General features: G+C 42.8%; 1 protein-coding gene across 1 annotated transcript in view; it reads right to left on the reverse strand.

Annotated features, from left to right (window-relative positions):
• Positions 1-24,061, reverse strand: part of LOC147894371 (ARM repeat superfamily protein) — a 106,681-nt gene that overhangs the window by 44,955 nt on the left and 37,665 nt on the right. Inside the window, exons 3-7 of the mRNA XM_087384465.1 lie at positions 20,381-20,635; positions 15,519-15,610; positions 15,215-15,424; positions 14,896-15,087; positions 3,949-4,188 (exon numbers count right to left, since the gene is read on the reverse strand). Coding sequence (XP_087240591.1) covers positions 3,949-4,188; positions 14,896-15,087; positions 15,215-15,424; positions 15,519-15,610; positions 20,381-20,635 — 989 coding nt within the window. The remainder of the gene's footprint in view (positions 1-3,948; positions 4,189-14,895; positions 15,088-15,214; positions 15,425-15,518; positions 15,611-20,380; positions 20,636-24,061) is intronic.

The following is a 24,061-nucleotide window of genomic DNA, read 5'->3' on the forward strand; positions in this document are numbered from 1 at the left end:
TCCATATTTTGCTTGGGAGAGCTTAACATGGATCTTGGAGAGTCCATAAGAGTCTTAATCAGAAGCTTTGGAATGCATATCTTCAAATCACTCCGTTTTAAGAAGTTTCGGAGAAGATTAAACTTCAAAAGTATCAAGTAGAGCTGCCACCCAAGGTACGATCTTTTGTGAATATCCTGCCCAATACAAAGATCCAAGATCTCATGCATTCTGCATCAGTCCTAGTCCTAATGCATATGCAAGACGCACCTTCCTTTCAAAAAGGAACAAAAGGACGATCAGAGAAGAAAAGCTTTGTGCCACGAGTTGTGAGACCTTCCATCAAGAAGGAAAGTGTTTTCGATGCAGGAAAAGGCGACATACCCCGAGCTTTAGGGAGTAGAGAAAGCCACAAGAGCGGCCAAAGACCTTGGCGGAAGGAGTCCCTGATGTACTAGGGACATTTGCCGATCCAAAGGCCAAAGAAAGAACTTTGTCTTTCTTGGGGTATTGATTCAGAAGCTACAGACAATTTTATTTCAGAAGACCTAGCTTTAAGGTTAGGAATCAAGACAGAAGAGTTGGGACGATCTCTCAATTTGTTCCATTTCGAGAAGAATTCATTCCAGTTACACGCACCCATTGGGAATCTAAGCATCGTATTCAGGACTGTGTGGATCAAGAAGAGTTCTACATCTCAAGTCTTAATAATACGTGGTTTCATAGAAAGTAAGTGCAGCGTTTGAAGCCCAAGAGGACCCTTGTTTTTACCTATAGAAACAAGGAGCACAAGGTTATGCTAAAAGAAAAGGAGCAACAATTCCTATTATTTTGAATGTTTCAGTTGCGAAATCAACAAAGTTTTCTATTTATATGTCTATGATTTTCATCAGAGATAAAGAAAACGGTCCAAAAGTTGAAATGAGTCCTTTGGAAAAAGAGAGTTTGAAGGATCACACAAAAAAGAAAGGACCCCGAGGCAAGGTCACCCTCAAGAGAGACGGCGGCTGCATGATGCCGAGAGGCATTTACAGGTGTATGAGAAAGAATGATTGGCTTTGACCATCTGCAAACACTATCTTTTGGGTGCTGATTTCAAGGTCAAGACAGACCAATCAAGCCTCAGGTATCTCTTGACCCAAACCAAGCTTTCACAGAAGAAGATTTTCTGTCCATGTTTCATTTTCAGATCTTGCATACACAAGAATCCATTATCCAAAAGGCCTCACGTCAATGTCACTATTGCATATCATAAAGACCTTGCGGACATGAGAGATCAATATTTGCATGATCCGAAATTTGGTTAGATTATGAAAAACTTACAAGGACAATCAACCAGCCAGTACGATCTCAAGGAAAGGTATCTTAGGAAAGATGACCATTTATGTGTCACCAGGGATATGAGAATGAAAGTGATGGAAGAGTGTTGCACCTCCTTATGTGGGTCAATGAGGGATCAATTCTACCACTTAAGCCTTGGACAAAGATTTTTCTAGCTAAGGTATAAGAAAGGATATCCATAAGTTTGTGGCATAATGTCTTACTTGCCAGAAAATAAAGTATGATAAACAAAAGACACCCGAACACTTGATGCCTCTTCCCGTGCCCCAGACTCCTTGGGAAAGCATAGCTATGGACTTTATCTTTGACCTTCCTCAGTCAAACTATGGGAATGATGGAATATGGACTATCATTGGTAGATTCAGCAAACATATCACTTCATACAAGTTAGGAAAACTATCAAAGCAGACCACATGGCAGGAGTGTTCTTGGCACAGATTTTCAAGCATCATGGATTGCCCAAATCCATAGCAAGTGACCAAGATCCCAAGATGACCAGCTTATTTTGGAGATATTTATTTGATAATATGGGGACAAAGTTAGATTTCACATCTTCTTTTCACCCTTAAATAGACAGTCGAAGTGGAATCACAAATTCCACAATGCTAGATCTTTTGAAATGTATATGGCTCAGCAGAAATCAAAATGGGGAAAGTACCTCCTCCGTAGTTTGCTTACAATAATACTACTCAGCTCTCCATGGGAAAAGCACCATTCATACGCTCCCTATATCAGAAACTAAAGATACAAGTTTACTAGTAACTTCTGGCAAGCGCTCTTGGAAAACCGTGGAACTAAGTTTTCTCTTAAAGTTCAAAGGATTTCCACGTATAGATGCTAAATAGATGGATAGAACAATGTTTCAAAATTATCCTGATACTCTTGATGCTTATGAGAAGCATTTCAGTTGGGGTCAACTGAATAGCGAGATGGAGGAAATGTCATTTCTCTTCCAAACTAATCCACTTGGTAAATATTATTATTTTTCTTTTTAAGTTATTAACCAGGTTTCAGTTAGATTGGATCCTCAACCACATTAGAAGATACACGTCTTCCATGAAAGTTTTGCTTAAGTCTATATAGGGGGATATTCCTGGACTATGAAGGTTTCATCACAATTGGAGGATGCTAGAATGGATAGTCTTCCATCAGTGTACTAAGGAAGAGGAGGATAAGTTAATTTATTAAATGAAGAGAAGGAAAATTTACCAAAAAGTATCTCATAAAGTCGATATGATTTCCACCTACAGATGCGAAATGGATCAATTAGCGTTCTTGATGCTTATGAGAAAGCACTACCATTGAGGTCAATTGAATAGAAGATGACAGCAATGCAACTTCCGTGTGTGTGGTAATTATTTGTTGTTTGTTTCTATTTCTGCAAATTTTGAGTTCTCAATGAGAGCTTGTTCTATGCTGCAGAAATGCATATAAGCCTTCCCCATGCTTGGAACCTAGGATAGATAGAATTATCCTAAAGGCAATTATCAATATCACGATCCTAGTAGATTTTGTAAAACCATAATTTCCTTCGATTCTCAACAGATATGTATGTTTTAGGATATGTCTCGTGCATAATTTATGGTAATGAGTGTTTGCTGCCTTATCACCTAACTCTCAGACGGACAAGCTACCTCCCTTCCAGCTTTGAGGCACATGCTATGCATGTATTAGGCAAGAGACAAACAAAGCTTATCTGATTATGCCTATTGTAAGTATGCCATGCTACAAAGCAGCAGTCCTACACAGACAGTTCCTTTGCTTCACATAGGATAATTTTCCACGTATTTGGATATACCTGAATACATATGTCACATGCACTAAGGTTGCCATGGGCCAGGTTCATGCTTCAACACATTTAGCCAAAATCAAGCCAGACCGAGCATACATGCCATCTGTCTCTCACATGACCTCCAAGCAGTTACTGAAGACAACTACATTTACCAATGTCATGCTTACTGTGAAACCAGACAGTGTGCTTCTCTGACATCGCTTGGTTTATTAGATAGAGTCCAATGGCTTTCGAGCCATTCTGACCTGATTTGGTTCATTAGATACACACTCTAGTGGTGCCTTTAGAACTTAGTACCAAATTTTTGTTTTAATGCACATGGAGTACCACATAGCAAGTGAGCTAGAAAACCTTATTATAAAATTTCTGCTTTAGTATCATAGTATGACATGATGATGCCATGCAGCAGATGAAATCCTTTAATCAGATAACTAAATATGCAAGCTGCCCAACCTCTGACTGACATCAGATTTTCAAAATGGCTACAATAAGTATTTCAAAATGACCAAATCTCCGTCCCTTGAAATACAGAATATATTGTACATGATAAAATATCCTGCCGCTATAATCTCATATATCCACTGGACTCTTCAATCCTCTCACAAACACCTACAGAGTTTGCAGAAATTCAGTTCTGCTGATTTGTTACACCTTAGATCAATCAAGAACTGACTGCACAGAAGTCAGAAACTCCTTGGCAGCTTAGACTAACAGTAACGCAGTTGTACGGCACCATAGACGATTTACTTGTTATTAGCAATACATCAATCTCAAACAAGTCAATTATTTCAAGCAAAAAAAAGAAAGAGAACAGAAATTCATAATGCAACAAATACCTGCAGATCTCCTCGCTTTTCTGAAGGAGCTGCAATAAAATTATTGAATAAGAGTGGGAGAAAGTTTCTGGAAAATGAAGCTATAGCCAAAAGGTTGGCCTCTGCAGTGCTTTGGGAATAGAGTGCTTTTGCTCTCTCCTCCGCGGCCCTGTTCCCACCGGAAGTCTCCAGGGAATTATTCCCACTGAAAGTGGACACTGAAACCCCTCCACGCACAGCCTTATTTTGTCTTATCAGCATCTGAGGAAATACAAGCAAGACAACTATCAGATAAGAGGAAGACAACTTTTATACCCTGTTACTGAATTCTTACAATGCACAATGCAAAAAAAATATTGGGAGAAAGAACTAGAGAAGAGCTTGTGTCTGTACAAGCATAAGATATTTCTCATCCTGGCATTCATGTATATAGTATCAAAAGTGAACTAGCAACAAACTTAACATAAGATATCCGTGTCTATTTTGTAAAAGGGCAACTTTGCCTTCTATCCTACACCAAATTCACAATACATAGGACCTTCAGCCTTGCCCTTGGATTTGACCGTTACAGCCAATTAGGCATGGCTAAGCTAACATATTAGGATGTAATCACTAACCAATGCTTAAATCAACCATGACATGGGTTCAATTTAATGTTGTTCACAGGTTCTCCGACATTAATCCTCTACATAAGCACATTCATCCATGATTTACTAAAATTAACTTGACATTTCACAAACTAAAAAGCATTCAGGACCCTTCATGTGGCAACTCTTTGTGGCGAATTGTAAAAAGAGGTGCCTTTTGCACGAGTAGAAGTAGAAATGAACAGTAGATCAAAAGAGTCTTGATGGACAGCTAATAACAGCCAGGAAACGATTGAGAAGATGCAATATGCCTGGTACAGAACTACTGAACATTGAGAGGGCTTATTTTATGCACTGAATAGCAACAAAGGTATCTTATTGCTTACCTCGAGCTCATCAGAACCTCATGAATGGAAGAGAATATGACCAGAAGACTAGAGGGAGGGTATGAAGGCCCCATTCAACAAATCAGCCAGCAGCAGCTCAGCAATTTGAGCTGCAGCGTCCAGCAGTATATCCCAGCCGTCGCAATATTGGGTAAACCCTTTTAGAGCAACCTCTTGATTTATTCCAAAGGAATACCTTTAGTTGTATCCGGATTCCGTTTCTCTCCAGCCCTTGTGGCATTCAGTTTCACTGCAGTTGATCCTTCTGTCATCCTTTGCTGATGGTCTTACACTTTGCCCCCCAACTTCAGTTCTATAATCAAAGCTAAATTCTTGTTAATAAGAAAGTACTCTCTCTAGCAGTGCCATTGGGGGATTGTGGGTTACAGCGGGTTGGGGGGTAGTTGTCAACTCTTTAATGTTCCATGCCCTCTCATACAGTGCTGTTAGTCTTGGAATTATCGCCATAATTCATGGCAGTGACCAATGTGTAGTCAATAAGTGAGTTAGGGGTGCTTTTCCCTCATTAGAGGGTTTTCCCCCTAACCACGGTTAGGATCCCTAACTACGGTTAGTGGATAGGTTTAGGTTTTGTCACTTGGACAAAAGCTTCACCTCTTGTATGTTTTCTGCTCTTTCTTCATATCCAACCCATCGTCCGTACATAGCCTGTGAGCTGTTCTGTCAGCAGTGCCGTCCGTACAACAGTACGAAACCATATTGTTCATCGCCAATCTGAACAATGCCTGCTACAGTCCATCCGTACGCTGCAACCCCGTACTATATTTGCTCCACTCAACCGCCATACCTACATCTGTACTGTGCCATCATACAATGCCGTATAACAATACAACCTTGCTGCTTGCAGCCCGTATATTCTGCCATGTACTCTTAGTCCATACACTGTACGACAACAATCCATACAAGTTTTGTACCTGCAGGGTGTGTCTTCCATACATTGCACGTGTGATCCACCTTGCCATACACCTTACCTGCACGTGTGTTCCAGCTTGCCATACACCGTACCTGCACGTGTGCTCCAGCCATACATCGTACGATACATTCAGGTCTCTTTGCAAGTGACATTTGTAGGTTACATTTGCAGAGAAATTTGGCACTTCTGTCAGATTTGGGGCTTTTGGAAGACTTGCCCTCTTCTGGTTGCAATTTTCCTGTCAAATTTGGGGCTTTTGTAATTGGCCTGCAATTTCACAGTGTACGAGGTGTTTGGACACTTTGCAGACAATTTTGGACTTAGATTGAGTCACATTACAGACTTTGCAGTGCTTTTTGGCAAATTTTGGGCATTTGTAGGTTATTTGGGTGCATTTTGAGCCTTTGATAGGCCGAGACAGCAAGCTGTCCTTTGGTTTTGGACACTCATTCTCTTGTATTTGGGGCTTTTGGATTTCATGCAGGTGTTTCGCAGGCACATTTGGCAGAGATTCAATTGAATTTATGCTTTTGGGCTGTTGCATTTTGAGCCATTGATTGGCTGTTTTTTGAGCAGTGGGCAGTTTGCTTCAATATCCCGGAAGGGATTTGTGTTGTGAACCGAATAGCCAATCAAGTAACATGTGAGTGGGGAGAAGAGGTTGCGATTGCCTGTACATTACTCTGAATCTCGTCCTTGCATTTATTCTATGTCAATGGGGATGAGCCACGGCTAGAGAATGTGGTTGCACCTACAACTCCTCAACAAGGTGGAGGAAGGGGTAGAGGACAAGCTCAAGGTGGAGGACAAGTGCTAGGTGCAGCAATTGCTGCTGCGGTGGCTCCTACACAGGATTAGAAAAGGTGGGATTCACGTGATGCACTAGCACTTTCAGCTATCTCCATTTCTGTCAAGAGGTTAATCATTCCGCACATTCGGTCATGCAAGACTTCGAAGGCAGCTTGGGATATTTTGGAGAGTTGTTTTCAGCCTACAATGATGCTAGGGTCTTTTTCCTCCTCACTAAACTTCAGGATTTGAGAGAGCAATTGTTGAATCGTTCTAGATTCAAAGATGGTCACTACCACTCTGAATTCTCTTCCTGAGTCTTATCTTGGCTTTCACACCTCATTCAATTTGTCATTGAGGGGGGGTGGCAACCCTCACTTTTCATGAGTTGATAGGACTTTTGTTGCAGGAAGAACAAACCAAGAAGAACATGGCTTCACGAGCAAGACTTCGAAGGCAGCTTGGGATATTTTGGAAAGTATGTTTTCAGCCTACAATGATGCTAGGTTCTCTTTCCTGAAGAGAGAATTGACTCATACTCATATGGATGAGGGTGACTCTATGTCTGAGCACCTCACTAAACTTCAAGATTTGAGAGAGCAATTGTTGAATCGTTCCAAATTCAAAGATGGTCACTACCACTCTGAATTCTCTTTCAGAGTCTTATCTTGGCTTTCACACCTCATTGAATTTGTCATTGAGGGGGTGGCAACCCTCTCACTTTTCATGAGTTGATAGGACTTTTGTTGCAGGAAGAACAAACCAAGAAGAACATGGCTTCACGAGCTGGTGAACATGCGATGCTTTTGAAATTCAAGCCCAAAGAGAAGGGGCAGCATAAGCAGATGGAGCATCTCATTCAACGTCTAGGGATTGGTGCACATAGAGTCGGTGAGAGGGGGCATTAGAAAGATCATTGACCCACCTGTGAGCGCCCATATGAGGACATCAAGGAAGTGTATCTATAGGCAGGGGAGAGTAGGCTGCCTGCAACCTCTGTCAGCAGGAGATTAAGGAAACAGTGTGCATTATAGCTGCTTGTTTGGACTGCCTACTTGGCGACTGCTAAGATCAGATGACCTGGTAGTCAACCAACTAGAAGGACAAGACAAAACCAGACCAAGTCAGCCTGGTAAAGTTAGCTGGGTAGACCCAGTCGGTGGGCTGCATGTCTGCCAACTTTGGTCGTGTTGGACCTATAAATAGGAGCCCATTATCCTACACCCAACAGTGGTATCAGAGCAGGTCAGGAATCCTTTCCCTCATCCATTGACAGCTTTCCCAAGCTGTTTGGCAGCCTCTGAAGCCCTCATTCCTCCTGGTCTTGCTGGTTTTCACACTCCCATGAGTGTTTGTTATGTCGCGAAAAAACTCTTTTTGTCGTGAGAAGACCGCACTTTGGAGCAACCACCGCGAAGGAAGCTGCAATTCGAAGCATTTTACAGCCTGCTGCAGCAATTTCGACCACACGCGTGAAGTTACAGCAATTGTACAGAATCCGTACAATTGTACGGAACCTGTACGGCTCTGTTGAACAGCATTTAATGCTGTTCGGAACCTGTACGGACCTTTCTAGTAGCATTTAATGTTGTATGAAAGCTGTGCAGACCTTTTTGGCAGTATTTACTGCAGTACAGAGCTGTCTCGAGGTGCATGCCATCTAGCTTGAAGATTTCTCAGCATTTTGGAGCTGTTTCGGAGTGTGTGCCAGCATTTTGGAGCTGTCTCGAGCTGCATGCCAGCATTTTGGAGCTGCCTTGAGCTGTGTGCCGGCGTTTGGAGCCTTTTGGAGCACGTTGAAGTGATCTGGAGTCCACTCCTTGAGCCCATTCTTCCTCATTTGGCATCCCTTTGCCTCGGGCTGCGAGTTCCCCTCCATTGGATCTCTCTCTACATTTCTAAGTACCCTTCTCCTTGCGGGAGCACTTTCTTTTGCTGTAATTCTCATTTCTAGCCCTTTTTTGCTTGCATTCAAAGCCTTACACTGCTGTCCTTTCGGGCTACATCATTGGGTAAGCCATTGTTGCATTGGCTCTTTCCAATTTCTGCTTCATTTGCATTTTGGAAAGGCCTCGTGTTGCCTTTGGGGATTTTTCTTGCAATAGGTACACCTTGGGACAACAGAGTCTCTTGCAGGCATAAGCTTTGAAGCTTGGGCAGATTTTTGTTACTTGATTCTAAGAGGTTGCCTTTCTCTCCTTTGCTTTGCCAATTGGTGCATTTGTCTTGTATTTCAGCACCATGTCTGGTTGGGATGATTCGGGCTGATGACAAGCTTGATGGCACTAATTATCCCATGTGGTTATACATGATGGGACATGTTTTGGTTGCCAAGAATTTAACTCACTGTTACTTCTGGTGCTACACCTACAGCCTCTGCTTCTTCAGGTGATGGGTCTTCAAGTGATGGTTCTAATGCTACTGCTAGGACACCTACACCTCCTGCTCCAAGTGCTTTGCCTCCTTCACAGGAGCAAATTCAGTGGGATGGTCGTGATGCCAAAGCACATGCCTTGATTGCTCTTTCAGTGAAACGGGTTATTATCCCTCATCTCTGGTCTCGCAAGACAGCTAAGAAAGCATGGGATCAGCTTGCATCTTTGTATCAGGTGTGGAATGAGGCGAGGATTACCTATCTCCGCAAGCAATCGAAAGATTTGAAGCTTGATGAGGGTGGTAACATGAATGCCTATCTCACTAATGTGAAGGATTTGAAAGAACAGTTGGCCAACATTAATGAGATTATGCCTGATTCTCAGCTTGTTTCTAATACCCTTGATGGGTTGCCTGATTCACATCAAGGCTTTGCTACTGCATTGAGGTTGGTTGCAAGGGGTGATGCCAATCATTTCTCATTTGACCAACTTGTTGCTCTTCTTCTTCAGGAGGAGCAAGGTCGTGTGAATCGCAATACTTCTATGGCTAGTATCGAGCATTTGCCGCCCATCACAAACACAAAGGTAAAGGCAAGGTTTCAGCTAGAAAACCCTCTCATTCCCATGCTGACCATTCACATGGTGCCTCTTCTTCAGGGGATAACAAAAAGAAGAGAGATGTAATTATTGAAGGAAACCTGGGCATGATATTTTTGAATATAAGAAGCGCATAGCATCTGAAAAGAAAAAGAAAGACTCTGGTCTTGCAATATCTGGTTCTTCTAGTGCACAAGATCGACATGAGTCCGCTAATTTCGCACAAGACCAGCATTGGGCTTTCTTGGTTACATGTCAGTATAATCCTGATGTTCATAATGCTTGTATGGTAGTTTCAGATGTTCATGATGCCTGGTTCTTTAATAGTAGTGCTAGCAAGCACATCACTTCTTGCAGGAAGTTATTCAGCTCATTGGAGCTTACATCTCAAGGGGGCAGTGTCACATGTGCCAATAATGCATCATATACCGTGAAAGGTATTGGGCAAGTTGTTCTTACTTCTGTCTGGTGGTATTGTTACTCTAGAGCATGTGCTTTATGTTCCAGGCATTCGTAAGAACCTCATTTCTATTTCAGCCATTGCTACATGTGGCTTTCAGGTTCTTTTTTATGGTGTGAGGTGTGCAATGTATAATGCTACACATGCCTTTACCATGGTTTTGACTGGCACATTGTCTAGAGGTCTTTATAGACTTGATGCTTATGAAAAATGTTTGGATGATGATGCTGCACTTACCGATGCACATGCCTTTGCTCTTGATTCTACCATGGCAGATACTCATTTGTGGCATGAGAGGCTTGGACACCTCAATTTTGGAGCCCTGGTGAAGTTATATAAGGAAGATATGGTTGTGGATCTTCCCAAAATTCATGTGTACCAAACATGTTTGTAAACCATGCTTGCTTGGTAAGATGCACCGTGCTGCATTTCCCAAGGATGGGAGAGTTGGTGCTTCACACAAACTTTATCTGGTTCATAGTGATGTTTGTGGACCCATGAGGGTTGCAGCTCTTGGGGGGTTCTACTATTTTGTCACTTTTATTGATAATTTCACCAGGTACACTTGGATTTTCGCATTGAAATCCAAATCTGAAGTTTCTTTATGCTTAAAGCACTTTATTGCCTTGGCTGAGAATGAGAGTGGGCTGCACATTCCTCACCTTAATACAGACAGGGGGGGTGAATACATGTCGAAGGAGTTTGCTGTTTTTTTGGCTTCTCGTAGCATCAATTATCGATGCACAATGCCTTATACTCCTCAACAGAATCCCGTGGCTGAGCACAAGAATAGATCAGTGATGAAAATGGCCAGATGCATGTTGACAGGCAAACATTTGCCTGATAAGGATGCAGTCATGTGTGCAAATTACATCTTGAATAGATGTCCTTCAAAGGCATTGCAAACTTTCACACCTTATGTGGCTTGGACAAGTCATAAGCCTCGCATTTCCCACATGAAGACTTTTGGATGCTTAGCTTATGCTCATGTGCCTTCACAAAAATGCACTACTAAGTTGGATGATAAAGTTGTCAAGTGCATTTTTCTTGGGTATAGTTCAGAGAGCAAGGGCTATAAGCTATATCAGCCCCGTACAGGCAACTGTTTTGTCAGTCGGGATGTTGTCTTTGAGGAATCTTCCACTGTGCCTTTGCTGGACTGTCAAAAACAGCCCGTTGTTGATGCCCCTGACATATTTGACAGCTTGATGCCTTTGTTTCCATAGTTTTGTTGCTTATGCTTTGGTTGCTACAGCATGCAATGAAGAGCCCTTATGTCATCAAGATGCCTTTCAGAATGATTGTAGGATGAAGGCCATGCAAGCTGAATTGGATTCTATCCATCAGAATAACACTTGAGAGTTGTGTGATTTGCCTCATGGCAAGAATGCCATTGGAACTAAGTGGGTTTACAAAATCAAACAGAAAGTTGATGGTTTAGTGGACCGTTACAAAGCCCGTCTTGTTGCTAAGGGATATGCTCAAAAGCATGGCATTGACTTTGAGGAGACTTTTGCTCCCACTTCCAGGATCACTACTATTCACATTGTTATTGCCTTTGCTGCCCACTTTCATTGGAAAATACATCAGCTTGAAGAGGTCTATGTTTCCCAACCTCCTAGCTTTGAGGTTGAAGGTTCTCAAAGCAAGGTATGCCGCCTGAAAAAGACCCTTTGGATTGAAGCAGGCACCTCGGGCTTGGTATTCGAGAATTCATACTCATTTCCTCACACTTGGCTTTCAGAACAGGCCTACAGAGGCTACCCTTTACATCCGCAAGCATAGGACAGATTTGCTGATTTTAGTCATTTATGTGGATGACATGCTTGTGACTGGGACACATGCTCAGCAAATTGCAGATTTTAAACTTGATTTGCAGCAGGCATTTGCTATGTTTGATCTTGGTCTACTGGACTACTATCTGGGCATCCAATTTGCTAGCAGCGAGGGGGGCATTTTGATGTCTCAGAAACTCAGTACGAAGACTTTGTATAAATGGATGCTCAAGTATGTGTGGGTGTGTGGATTTGTATGTGTGAGAGCATATTTTTATACTATGGTCTACACCCACTGTTGGGCACTAATGACGTCAGTGGGGATGTCATAGTAGCTAGTCCCTGCTATGCATGATGGAGTTTATGGTTTTCAATCTTGTGAGTGACTATCATGAGATTGAAACTGCACTATGTTGTGTTTTTAGAGGATGAGTTTGGGAATGTTCTTGGATTCATCTAGGTATAAAGGCCTAAATGCTGAGTGCCTTTGAGATATTTGAAAACACACTTCACGGCATGCCAATGGTGCATAGATGGGGAGTGCATATATCTGTTCAAGTGTGAGACAACATACTGTAGATCAGGTCTTATATGGCATAGGTAAATCAAACAACCAACTACTTGTTGATAGAGAGTGACATCATATGTACTGTTGCCATCCTCAGAAAAGAAGTGAAAACTAGTCTCTAATGGTGTGGATACTGGCTTGCAATCCTCAAACTGAAAACGCTGCAAAAGCTGTCCAATGTACTTGGATTGTGCCATCAAAATGCCCCCCTTGCTGCTAGCAAATTGGATGCCCAGATAGTAAGATCATGACATAGCAACATAGTGGCAACTGTTTTATGCTTGGTACTTCATGTGTTTCTTGGTTCAGCAAGAAGCAGAGTATAGTTGCTACTTCCAGCTGTGAAGCTCAGTACGGAGTAGCTTTTACAGCTACAGTAGAGTGTGTTTGGCTTTGGAAGTTACTTGCAGATCTTTGTGCATGTCAGACTGCTCCTACTGTCATCTTCACTAATAGTCAGAGTGCTTTAGCTGTTGCACGAAATCCAGTTTTCCATGCTTGCACAAAGCACATTGATAGTCAGAGAGCAATTATCAGCAGGTGATATTGAGTTGTCTTATGTTCCCACTGAAGACAACTTGGCAGATCTTTTTACGAAGGCTCTACCTTGACCTAAATTTGAGGCTTTTCGGCAAGCTTTAAACTTAGTACCTTTTGTAACTTGATCTGTTGTACTCTATACAATCATAGGTTGCTATATCCCTACACGACGAACATGTGCAACCATGACACTAGATATTTAGGTATCCTAAGCCATGTCCAGGATACTTCAACCCATACCATGGAGGGGGGTTTGTAGGCCATCTCATTGGCTATCTATAGATGCCACTTATACCTTGGTATGTGCCTTGTAGGCCTAGTTATAGTCAGTTAGAACTTAGGACTATTGATACAATTCGTTTATGTACCATCTAGGTCAGTTAGGACACTTAGTCCAGTTAGGGTTGTTAGCCCTAGGGTTTTGTTATGTTGCCTCTTCCTTGAGCCTCCACACTTCAGTTTTGCAGCAATCTATTACAGCATCTCGTTTTTCTCCTTCTTGCTTCCATTTTTGAGCTTCCATTGCTTCCTACACCCAACATGCACCCGGAAGCTGTTCAGCCACTCTTGTGGTGATCTAAACTGAATATATGGTAGAAGTTCCTTTGCTGCTCTATTTCCCTATTTTATTTACAGTTTGTTGTTGTATATTCGAGAGGGTTGTCAGCATTTTCTGCTCTGCACAGATGTATATTTCAGCACCTGAAATTCCGATAGGATGTGGTGGGCATGGGCAACGAGGACATGTCAAGTCGTGCCTGACCTAGGGCATCATGAAGTGACATGACATATGTGTGCCATATAGCTGGATCCGTGCTGGGGAATGGTGGTTTTCCCTCGGATAGAAAACCCGATAGCTATGGTGTGCCCTCCCCCGGAAGGAGAGAATCATCTCATCTAGGCAATGGGAAAGAAAGGCTCGCTGCTTAGAGTGAGTGAGGTGTTGTGACATCTGGTCCGCCTTGCATGCAGTCAAATATCCCAATTCCTTCTCATGCATGTGTGCAGGCCAAAAAGACCTCGGAAACCAAAAACTGAAATACATCATATTGATGCACCCCATGTGGGGGAACCAGACATGCTTGTCACACCTATATGATATGCAAATGGAGCAAAACTATGAAGGAAAATATGGAACAAGTATGTCTCAGAGGAAGAGAGGCTCTGATGTCTCTAGAGCTGTCCGAGATCTACCTATACAGCCCTCTGGCTTGCTCTTAAGGTCTCATCTGAGACCATCGCAAGGCAGCTTGGCATTGTGAAGCTGTAATGAGGGTGTCTTGAATGGGACGAGTGCTCAATGGTCTTGTCTCAGTCCTCCTGCTGGTCTAATTTGGGTGAAGACCAGGCTCAAAGGTTACACGTCCGGTGACATCCAATGAGTGGCTCTTCTCTTGTGAAGAAAAGATCCATGATCTGCCACTGTCTGTGCTGGTTAGGTGCTGATCGCATGAGCATACATCGAACCTCTGAGACAAAAAGGACAGCACACTGCTGGTCAGAGTAATGAATGAGCCCCATGCATGTCCTAAAAAACCTGCTCAAAGACTCAGTGGTATCTCCTACGTATCTCACAGTAGGTAGGTAGGTAGGTAGGTATGTATGCATGTATGTATGTAGAGAGAGAGAGAGAGAGAGAGAGAGAGAGAGAGAGAGAGAGAGAGAGCCAGCCAACTCATCAGATCAAATCATAAGACGGATTCCAGTTTGTTTTAGGTCTTTCAAAAATGAACCACAACATTACAAGCTAATTAATATTCATGCCTGTTTCACCACCACCCAATAAAGGGAATACATGCACGTACATGCACCTTACATTAACGACATTATAAATCAGAATCCAAAAAGAAACATGAGTTTATGATCATTGAAGAGAAGAATTGGTAAAGGGCCAACCCTCTATAATGCATCCTGTAAACATGCAAAAAGGTCTATAGCAGGAAGAGAGTCACGGAACCTGCAAGCCATGGCAAATAATGCCACGAAGTTCAGGCTCTTTGGAAAACATGTCGCCCACTGGTTTAGCTATAAAATGAAAGCTCTCTGCTGTATCCGAAGGGAGATTACAAAATGCAGGAAACAATGCCCAAAGAGATTGCACGCACGCATCTGCCTTCTTTGCTGCTACTGGCTTTCCTTCTGCAGACAACTGTACACAAAGAGGAAGAATACTTCAAACTTCCCTTTACCAGATTTCATTGCTTTCAAACAATCCAACCTATTGAAATGGCTGCATGCAGAAAATGTAAGTTTCATAACATCACTCAAATACAAACCTTCCTGGCTTTTTCCTGTAGCTTGTAGGTAAGTGGAAGCAGTTCCTCAGCCATGAACTTTAAGCGAGCCCCGACTATATACTGTCGTAGTATTGGTAGAAGCCATAGGCGAGCCTTCCCCAGGTCATCACTGTCTATGTTCAATGGTAACAAGGTCAAAAACTGATCTGGACCCATTGCAGCCACAGCTGCACCAATAGTTCTGTGCAGCTACAGAAAAATAGAAATTTCACTGATCAGAAGCAAATATAAAGACACATTTCCACCCTGGATAAATATAGCATATGTTATGCATTTCAAATACCTCTCTCCGACAAGTTAGATTTTCGTCTGACAGTCCTTCCAAATCAGCCAAAGACTTCACTGTGTCTGCCATGAGTGCAAAAGAGCAATAACCTGCAAAGAGTTCAGGAGTATGAAAGAGCCCAGTGCAATGAAGCTTCCAAATGCAAGGGCAGATTTAACGACTGCAGAAGCTATACACAAGCATCAAGCAGTAAGAAGGCACCCACATTAATTCTTCCTAGAGAAATAGTCTCCTGTTTTTGGATTAAATAACCACACACTACACAGGTCTCCTATGTGGTCCCATCATTGTCCTAGCACCTACATCACCTGGCAGGAGGAAAGCATAGGTCATCATGATCCAAAACTCTCGTCTTAGAAGGTGTGTTAGAAAGGATGGAAAAAGCCACCCAATTCTTCAGCCAAGCCACCCTTCCTTGGACGGAGAAAAGCATCGATACCTCCAATGCATGTGAGAAGTCTTGTGAAACCTGCATCTAGTTCCAAGGGACAAGGATCCAAACCTTTGCCAAAAGAGGATGGCCTGAGCGACAAAACTCTAGGACACTTTCCTTTCCAAAGAGGCTGTAGAGGCGGAGAACCACGTATAGCCGAAGGCCTACGTGCCACTCAAGGTATGTGGGGTTTTTTTTCCTTTTTTGGGTGGGTGGGTGTTTGGGGGGGGGGGGGTGTTTGCTTAGAAGAGCACGGAATTAGGAGGGGTGGTGAAAAAGAGAGTGTAACTCAATCTGGAGGCATCTGCTAAGCTAGACAACTCCAATTACGGCACATGGAAATATCAAATGGAGACCATTCTTGTACTTCAGGACAAATGGAAGTATGTCGATGGATCTACACCTAAACCATTGGATGATCCAGCCAGTAGTAGCTCTACTCCACCTGTTGTCACAACACCAGCAGCGGGATCTACACCAGGATCTCCAGCTATACAATCAAATTCCACACTTGTAGCAGATCCTGCCATTGTCCGAGCTCAGGCAGAATGGGATAAGAAAGATAAGTACGCATATCATCAAGCAGAATGTGCAAGATGTCATACTAGGACAACTCAACACCCAAATCAACCAGAGTTTCCGCAACAGCAGCGAAACTGGTCATGCTTATGTACTCTGGATAAAAGACTACAACAATCAACTCGCAGCAACAGAAGAGACTATGAATCCAACAGAAATGATTCAAGTCATCCTAAATGGACTAGGAGAGGGATACGAGAATCTAGTCCAGAGTATTGCCATCCAACAGCAAATTCCGATACTCGAAGAACTTCAAACAGTCTTACTTGGTGAAGAACTTAGGACTCAGGCCATTCATGCACGCAAAGGTCATTCTAATGATCACGCATTCACAACTTCAGACAGAGGCAGAGGTAGAGAAGTGGTCATCATCAGCAAAGTCAGCATCAACATCAGCATCATCCTCAGCAAAATCAGAATCAGCGAAGAGGAAATCATTCCAATCGAGGAAGATTCCAAGGACGAGAGAATGCATCCACCAACGTGTCAAACATCCAGTGCAACTACTCTCATAAGTTTGGACACTATGAAAGAGATTGCCGCAAGAAGCAGTACGACCAAGGCGATCAATCCAGCAACAATCGAGGAAATTTCTGCGGCAGAGGAAATCATCGTGGTGGACATTCTAGTCACAGTCATTTTGCAAATGAACATGGGAATATGTTTCTTGCAAACAAGGAAATGCAACAAACTGATGCAGTGTACCTAGACATGGATTGCAATCCAAAAGAGGATTTCAGCTACCAAGTCGACCAAGCAAAACAGGATCCTTGGTACATAGACAGCGATGCATCATCTCATATGACAAATCATCAGGAATGCTTCACAGAGATGAAACCATTAGAAGGTCAGAAAAATGTCATCTACACAGCAGATAATACACCAAATCCAGTTCAGGGACATGTGTTATCCCTATGAACAATTTCACTGGTACGAAAGGATTGGTGAAAGATGTACTCTGTTCCAAAGCTCAGCAAGAACCTCTTGTCAGTAGGTCAAATGACGGAACACAACTACAGAGTCATCTTCGACACTGATGAATGCACTATCAGAGACAAATCCAGAAGATGTCAGCTAGTAGCAAAAGGTGTCAAGGAAGGACGCTTATACAGAATGCTAGCTACAGTACCAGATCAGCATGCCATATCAGCTCAACCGCAACAGATGCCACTATCCGCAAAATGGCACAAGAGATATGGTCATGTCAATTTCAAGAGCTTGCTAGATCTCAGGAATCACAATATGACAATTGTAATTCCTAAGCTACAATTTCTTGGAAAAGTTCACGAAGCATGTTGTTTCTTTGGCAGAAGTACCTCTCAAGCACGAGGTATTCTTGATTTTATACATACAGATGTATGGGGTTATGCCCAGACTCGCAACATCAATGGTTCACTTTACTACTTGACTTTCATTGACGACTACAGCAGACATTGTTGGGTCTACTTTCTGAAAGAGAAATCTGAAGTGTTTTCCAAATTTCAAGAATTCAAAGCCATGGTACAAAACTAGACAAGCAGAAAGATCAAAGTCATGAGAGCAGACAGAGGAGGTGAATACATGTCTTCAGCATTCATGAACTTTTGCAGAAGTTAGGAACAACCATCCATGGTATCACACTGAAATTGTCATAGCACAAGAGCAGATATGGTTTTGTGTTCCGTTGTTCCCCGTATTGATTTTTTTTTTCATTTCTCGTTTAGCAAAAACTTAATCGAGCTCTGTTTGATCTACCAAAAGCAGAAGCTGCATTAGTGGCGGGCTATAATGTGCAATATTCCTCAATGGGATTTGCTCTTTTTTTTGGGGGGGAGTATGCTAATATGATCTTAATGAGGTGCAGAGCTTTGCATCTGACATTCCTTGGGCTTCCGCTCTTTGCAAGAGCTAGTGTCCTCTCAAGGGCCTTGTGCAGTAAACCCCTCCACGATCACAAACACACCATGGTAGTTGACCAAGCACCTTGCCTCTAGGATCTCCTTCGACCTGTCAGCAATGAGATCCCTGTGGTTGATCAACATAAATCCCCCACCACCAAGTATATTTCCAGAAATACTAGATCACAAGATCCAAATGAGCTCCCACCTAAGTAATCCAGTCACAACAACATAATCCCTTGATCTGTTGATGTTCCCATCTGTCCACCATAAAGGCTTCAACACGTTATCGTTACCTTCCATAACTTCCTTCCCACCATGAGAATCCATCACTTCACCTTCCAGGTCGAGTAATCATCCCGTCCAGTTTGCCTCCCTCTCCGAAGTTTGGGATTAACACATGTTAAGCCATTGGTGAAGATCCTGAAACAGACCTGGCAGATTTGATTGATTCAAATCTTGCAAGCTCTACTTGTCCAAGGCACACTTATCTGAATCTAGTTCATTCCTTCTCGCAAAGGTACTTGTCCTTCAAACGTAAGAGTTAATTTAGAATTCTGCAGTCCGCTTTATTTCAAGCAAAGGTCCTTTACTCCAGGCAGTACACTCTTGTCAATCTCACTCAAGGCTCTGATACCATGTTAGAAAATAGAGATAGAGGTTGCTTGCTGCAGCCAACACTCCCACACTGGAAGATTATGCCCAAGAATCACACTTGTAAATCAAATCTCACAGTCACAAAAGTAGTATTGAAGTGACACAATTCTAGAAAACTAGACAGCCATGTAGACAACCAAATACAGCATTCATTATTCTCTAAAGAGCACCCTCCTCAGAATGTGCCACGTGGACAGCTTGCTGCTGCTCTAGCTTGCACCAAACAGAGGCATCCTACTGCTGTTCACATTCCTTCAGATGTGTGGCCCAACAGTGGCATTCCATGCCCTTCAGAAGCACTTTCAGAGTAGGACTATGCTGCTCCTATGTGAAATCCTTGCTACTCTTCTCCCTGAGGGGGCAGGAAGAGGTGATACATACAGTAGTACGTTAGGGTATGGATCAAGCACCACACAACACCTACCTGCCAGCCATTTTGGGACCGACCGAAATCCAGTCCCAAAATCCATCTACTATCCAATTTGCGAGCAGCTTTGGGAAAATTGGCTGCGCGGTCCACTAATCAGCCTCATCTGACAAAGCGACCCAAGGGCCAGCCGAAGTGATGGCCCATTTGGCCTGCTCAGCCCCTTGTAGGGCTTGTAAACAGCACCTGGTCAGTCACTTAGGGCAGCCCTTGCCTGTCATTAGGGCTTCCCTGGAACCTACACCTAGTCAATAGCCACCACTTTGTAGACAGGATATGGGAACTGGGCACCAGCAAAGTACTTGCTGTTAGAGGTGTTGCAGTCAGCTTTCATTACATTGATTTTACTTTGTTCTTTCGAGAAGATCTAGTCTGTTCTTTCAAAGACCGGACATGGGAAATGGGTACCAATGAGACGAAAGTACTTGCTGTTTAGAGTAAAGTGCTTCAGTAGGCTTTCATTAGATGGGTTCTACCTTTTTCTTTCAAGAAGATCTAGTGTGTTCTTTCGATAAGATCTACACACAAAAGGCCACCACTTTCCTGATAACACCACCAAGCTTTACAAAATATGCCTCATCAAACTTCATTACAAAAATTAATTTTCTAATTCATTTCTGTCTGTTCCAGCAAATGAAGAAAGTAAACTTGCGCTTAAAAGCATAGATAAGAACAGAATTTTCTTAACTATCCACAGTTAGGAATTAAGTAAAAATTATAAATATATGATAAGAAAATCATGCAAGGAAAATATGTCTCTATATTGGTAATATTAAGAATTTCCCCCTAGAGGACACTCAAGACAATTATATACCAAGTTTCCAGTCCTATTCTCAGCGATATGCTTTACTTAACCGTGCCAATATGAGCTGGAAAATGCACAAACCTAGTTTATCAAACATAGCTGTGACAACTTGCAAAGACACATCCCAAGCACTGCTGAACTGGTAGCCAAGTGTGCTCGCAACTGTTATACAGATCCTTTCGATTGGACTCGGGCCTATATTCCAAGATTCACCCTGTGACTGTAAAGAATTCATCCCTTGTTCAATGATAGCACTGTCTACACAGCTCTGTATCAAGCTCTTCAGGCAATCTGCTGCTGCATGAACTGCTTCCTCTTGCTCAAACGCTAGCATTCCTGCATATGAAATCGTCATCGACTTGTTGCATGAAGACATCAAAACGCAACCGTCTCACTCAATACATTGCTCAAATAATCACATAGCAAAAGAACTCAATGAGTCTGGAACAAAGCCCAAATTATCACATAGCAAAGAATTTCAATGAGTCTAGAACATAGGTAGAATACAATCCATGTTAATGTATTTATGAGCATTATTCTTAATAGTATACGGATGACTAAACTACTCATTAGACCTCTGAAAATGTATCCCAACAATAACTATAATACATCAATGTGTGAATGATCACTATTACAACTCAAAGGCGGAAACTCAAATTTGCTACAACCCAGGATGTAAACAATCTTCACAAATACACCACAACTTGCACAATAATGATTGTGTCACATAGCAAATGGTATACCTTTGTAAGACTAGAATATGTCCAATCGTACAAATTCAGATATTTGTTCTAAAGTCCAAAATTCTACAATGAAAATAAAGAAAACGAAAGAGAAGAAAAATGAGCTAACGAAAAAAAAACAAACAAACAAAAGGTAGACTTACCTAGCAAGCAAAGCAATGCTTATGTGGTCATTGGTGCCTGAGCATAAGCAGCTATACTAGGTTTCTAAAGACCAGCGGAGTCTCTTGGGCAACCCCAATGCTTACTACAATACATCAATCAAACAAAAGGGGAAGAAACAAGAAATAAAAAAGAAAGGAAGATGGTGACTACTCAAAAATAAACAAACAAATCAAGAAACAAAGGAGACCAAGAAACAAATCAATCTCTCTCTCTCATGTATGAATGAAAGAAAGAATCACAGAATGAATGAATTATTTAAAAGATTAAAAACTAAGGAACCGCTTACGCTTATGTATCGCTTCCTACAATAATACAAAATCAAATTCCTTACTTAGAAAGCACATGTATACTCAATATAACTCTTATGTTCAATCATTCTAAACATGCCTAAGGCCGATACGCCGTAGATAAAAGACTTCATATCTAAGATTGTGCGTACTTTTTTCATTATTTTTCTTGGATTATACCTCTTGTGTATTAACAAACCGACCAAATTACTACATTAATTCCTTAGTTGTACAAAGTCAGAAAAATCTATGGAATAGGGAAGAAATGACTTCATATTTTGCCATATCAGAAATGTTTGAGTCAATGTGAGGCATTTGTATAATGGGACCACAATATGGACGTTTATCATATATATCAACCTCTAATCCTACGGCAGATTGAAAGAGTCTAAGATCTAAGAAAACACAAGTATCCCCTCTTGAAGTGCAGCTAAGTTCACAAGAGTCACAAGGATAGATTCCTTCTCCAAAAGCACAAGCATCTTTGTACATGAAGTCTTGGAAGTCAGGAGCATCTACAAATAAATCATCTATAAAACTCCTAGCTTAGCTAAGCTTATCTAAAAGGAGCCGAATCACGTTCTTGGAGCATTAGCTCTAAGCGCCTTGTGCCCTCATGCCTCACTCCTGTTGCACACTACTTGGCTATTCTGACTTGATATGTTGTACTACATTAGTATTTCAGTTTGTGGGTTTTTCTAGTACTCAGCAAGGGCCTTAGCGAGCCCTTCGCTCCAACCCACAGTGGCTTGTATGAGTTTACATTGATTTCCGCACTTTTGTCCCATAGGCCCACAAGGCCTCCCACGGACGTTAATATATCTTTCTTTCTTTCTTTCTTTCTTTTCTCTCTCGCGCGCACACTCACTAAGCCACTAGTGCTGAAGTTCCGGACAGCCAAGGACACAAAGACCCTCATGAGCGCGTGAGCAACGTTGAAGGGAACCAAGATCTACCTGGATGATGACTCACACTTCTACAACAAGATCATTGATGGGAAGGCATGGTACGAGTAATGGCAGCAAGAGAAGCAGCGAAATGGGCTGTATACAGAGATGGTAGGGTGATCATCCGAGAAAGAGGAGACAAGGAGAGAAGGAAGAGGGAGAATTGTGACGGCGTCCAGCTCATGGGATGTGTGCACACACCAGACTGAAAATAGCAGTGAGGAATTGTAATGACACACTATGGTCTGACACGGGAGGTTTCTCGGGACATACAGTAATAGAGATATGGCCTTCTACACTGAGACACATGAGAGCACAAAGAGAGGGCTGCCTACAGTAACTGAATACACATTGGAGTCAGCTCACGGGAGGGAGTTGAGGAGAGATAGCGGAGTCCGAGGCTCCGAGGGGATGGCTTCCTTTTCAAGTCACACCACTCATATATGTGGTCCGAAGAGAGGAGCATGCACGACACGTGGATACGCGTTCAGCTTCCAAATGCTCGACCCATCTTCAATGTTGTGTGTTACTTCCCTCCAAACACATCATCCTATGCACAAGAGGTCACTACAGACGGGCACAACCCATATGAGACAATTCAAGAGGACATTACGGAGTTCTCCAAACAGGGAGACACCCTCCTACTAGGGGATTTCAATGCACAAACGGGAAACAAGCAAGTTGGCCTGCTTGACTTCACCAATGACCGAGATCCATATATAGTCCCAAAGCTAGATGCAGTTGAGATGGGGATATTGAGGCACTCTACAGATGCCCCGCAAGTGACAGGATATGGACAACACCTGCTTGAGCTAGGGGCAATCCATGACCTGATCATTTATAATGGTCTTCAGAGATGGCCATCATCTAGAGGACTCACCTGCTCCTCACATGGTGGTGGATCTAGTATGGTGGACTATCTACAAGGCCCACTAGATTTTGTCTCACGGATACAGGACTTTGTCATACGCCCCCCCCAGTGCCCACTCGGAGCTGACCACTCACACTTGGCCTTCCACATCTCTGCCACTATGCCAGCCACAAGGAGAGTCCCCCCCCACACCTGCACACGCATCCGGATCCACTTTGACCGTGCCCTTGACCCAGTGTACATGAGTCACTTAGCCAAGGAGCTCCCGACCCTACTTGGAGATGATGTTTGACCTTGCCAGCGCCTCCGACACCCTTGTCTCTGTGGTACAAGACGCTACTACCAGATCATTCCCCACGACCCGACCCATGTGGGTCCGAGACAGGAAGATGCCTCAAAACCCTTGGTTCGATGATGAGTGCAGAGAGGCGAGAGCCCACATGACACGCGAGCGGGCTTTGGATCACCTGACACCACCTGAGACACAGAGGATCTATTGATGATTGACACGTCGTAAGAGGCGAGCCTTCCTCACACATAGGATGGACGAGATTGTCAGATCTTTTCGAGGAGACCCGACCACCGGATGGAGGTTCCTATCGGAGGGGAAGCCACCTATTCCCATCACCGATCCAAATGTGTGGCACACGTATGAATGTTTCCTCTATGATGCCGAGATGCAGACACCACCGGATATGCCCAAGCCCACTACTTGCCACTTGTTCACCACACAGAATGTACAGTCAGCA

Source organism: Dipteris shenzhenensis, chromosome 14 (assembly GCF_047967505.1).
Source record: "Dipteris shenzhenensis isolate YYH24624 ecotype China chromosome 14, Dip_SZ_1.0, whole genome shotgun sequence".
Taxonomy (NCBI): domain Eukaryota; kingdom Viridiplantae; phylum Streptophyta; class Polypodiopsida; order Gleicheniales; family Dipteridaceae; genus Dipteris; species Dipteris shenzhenensis.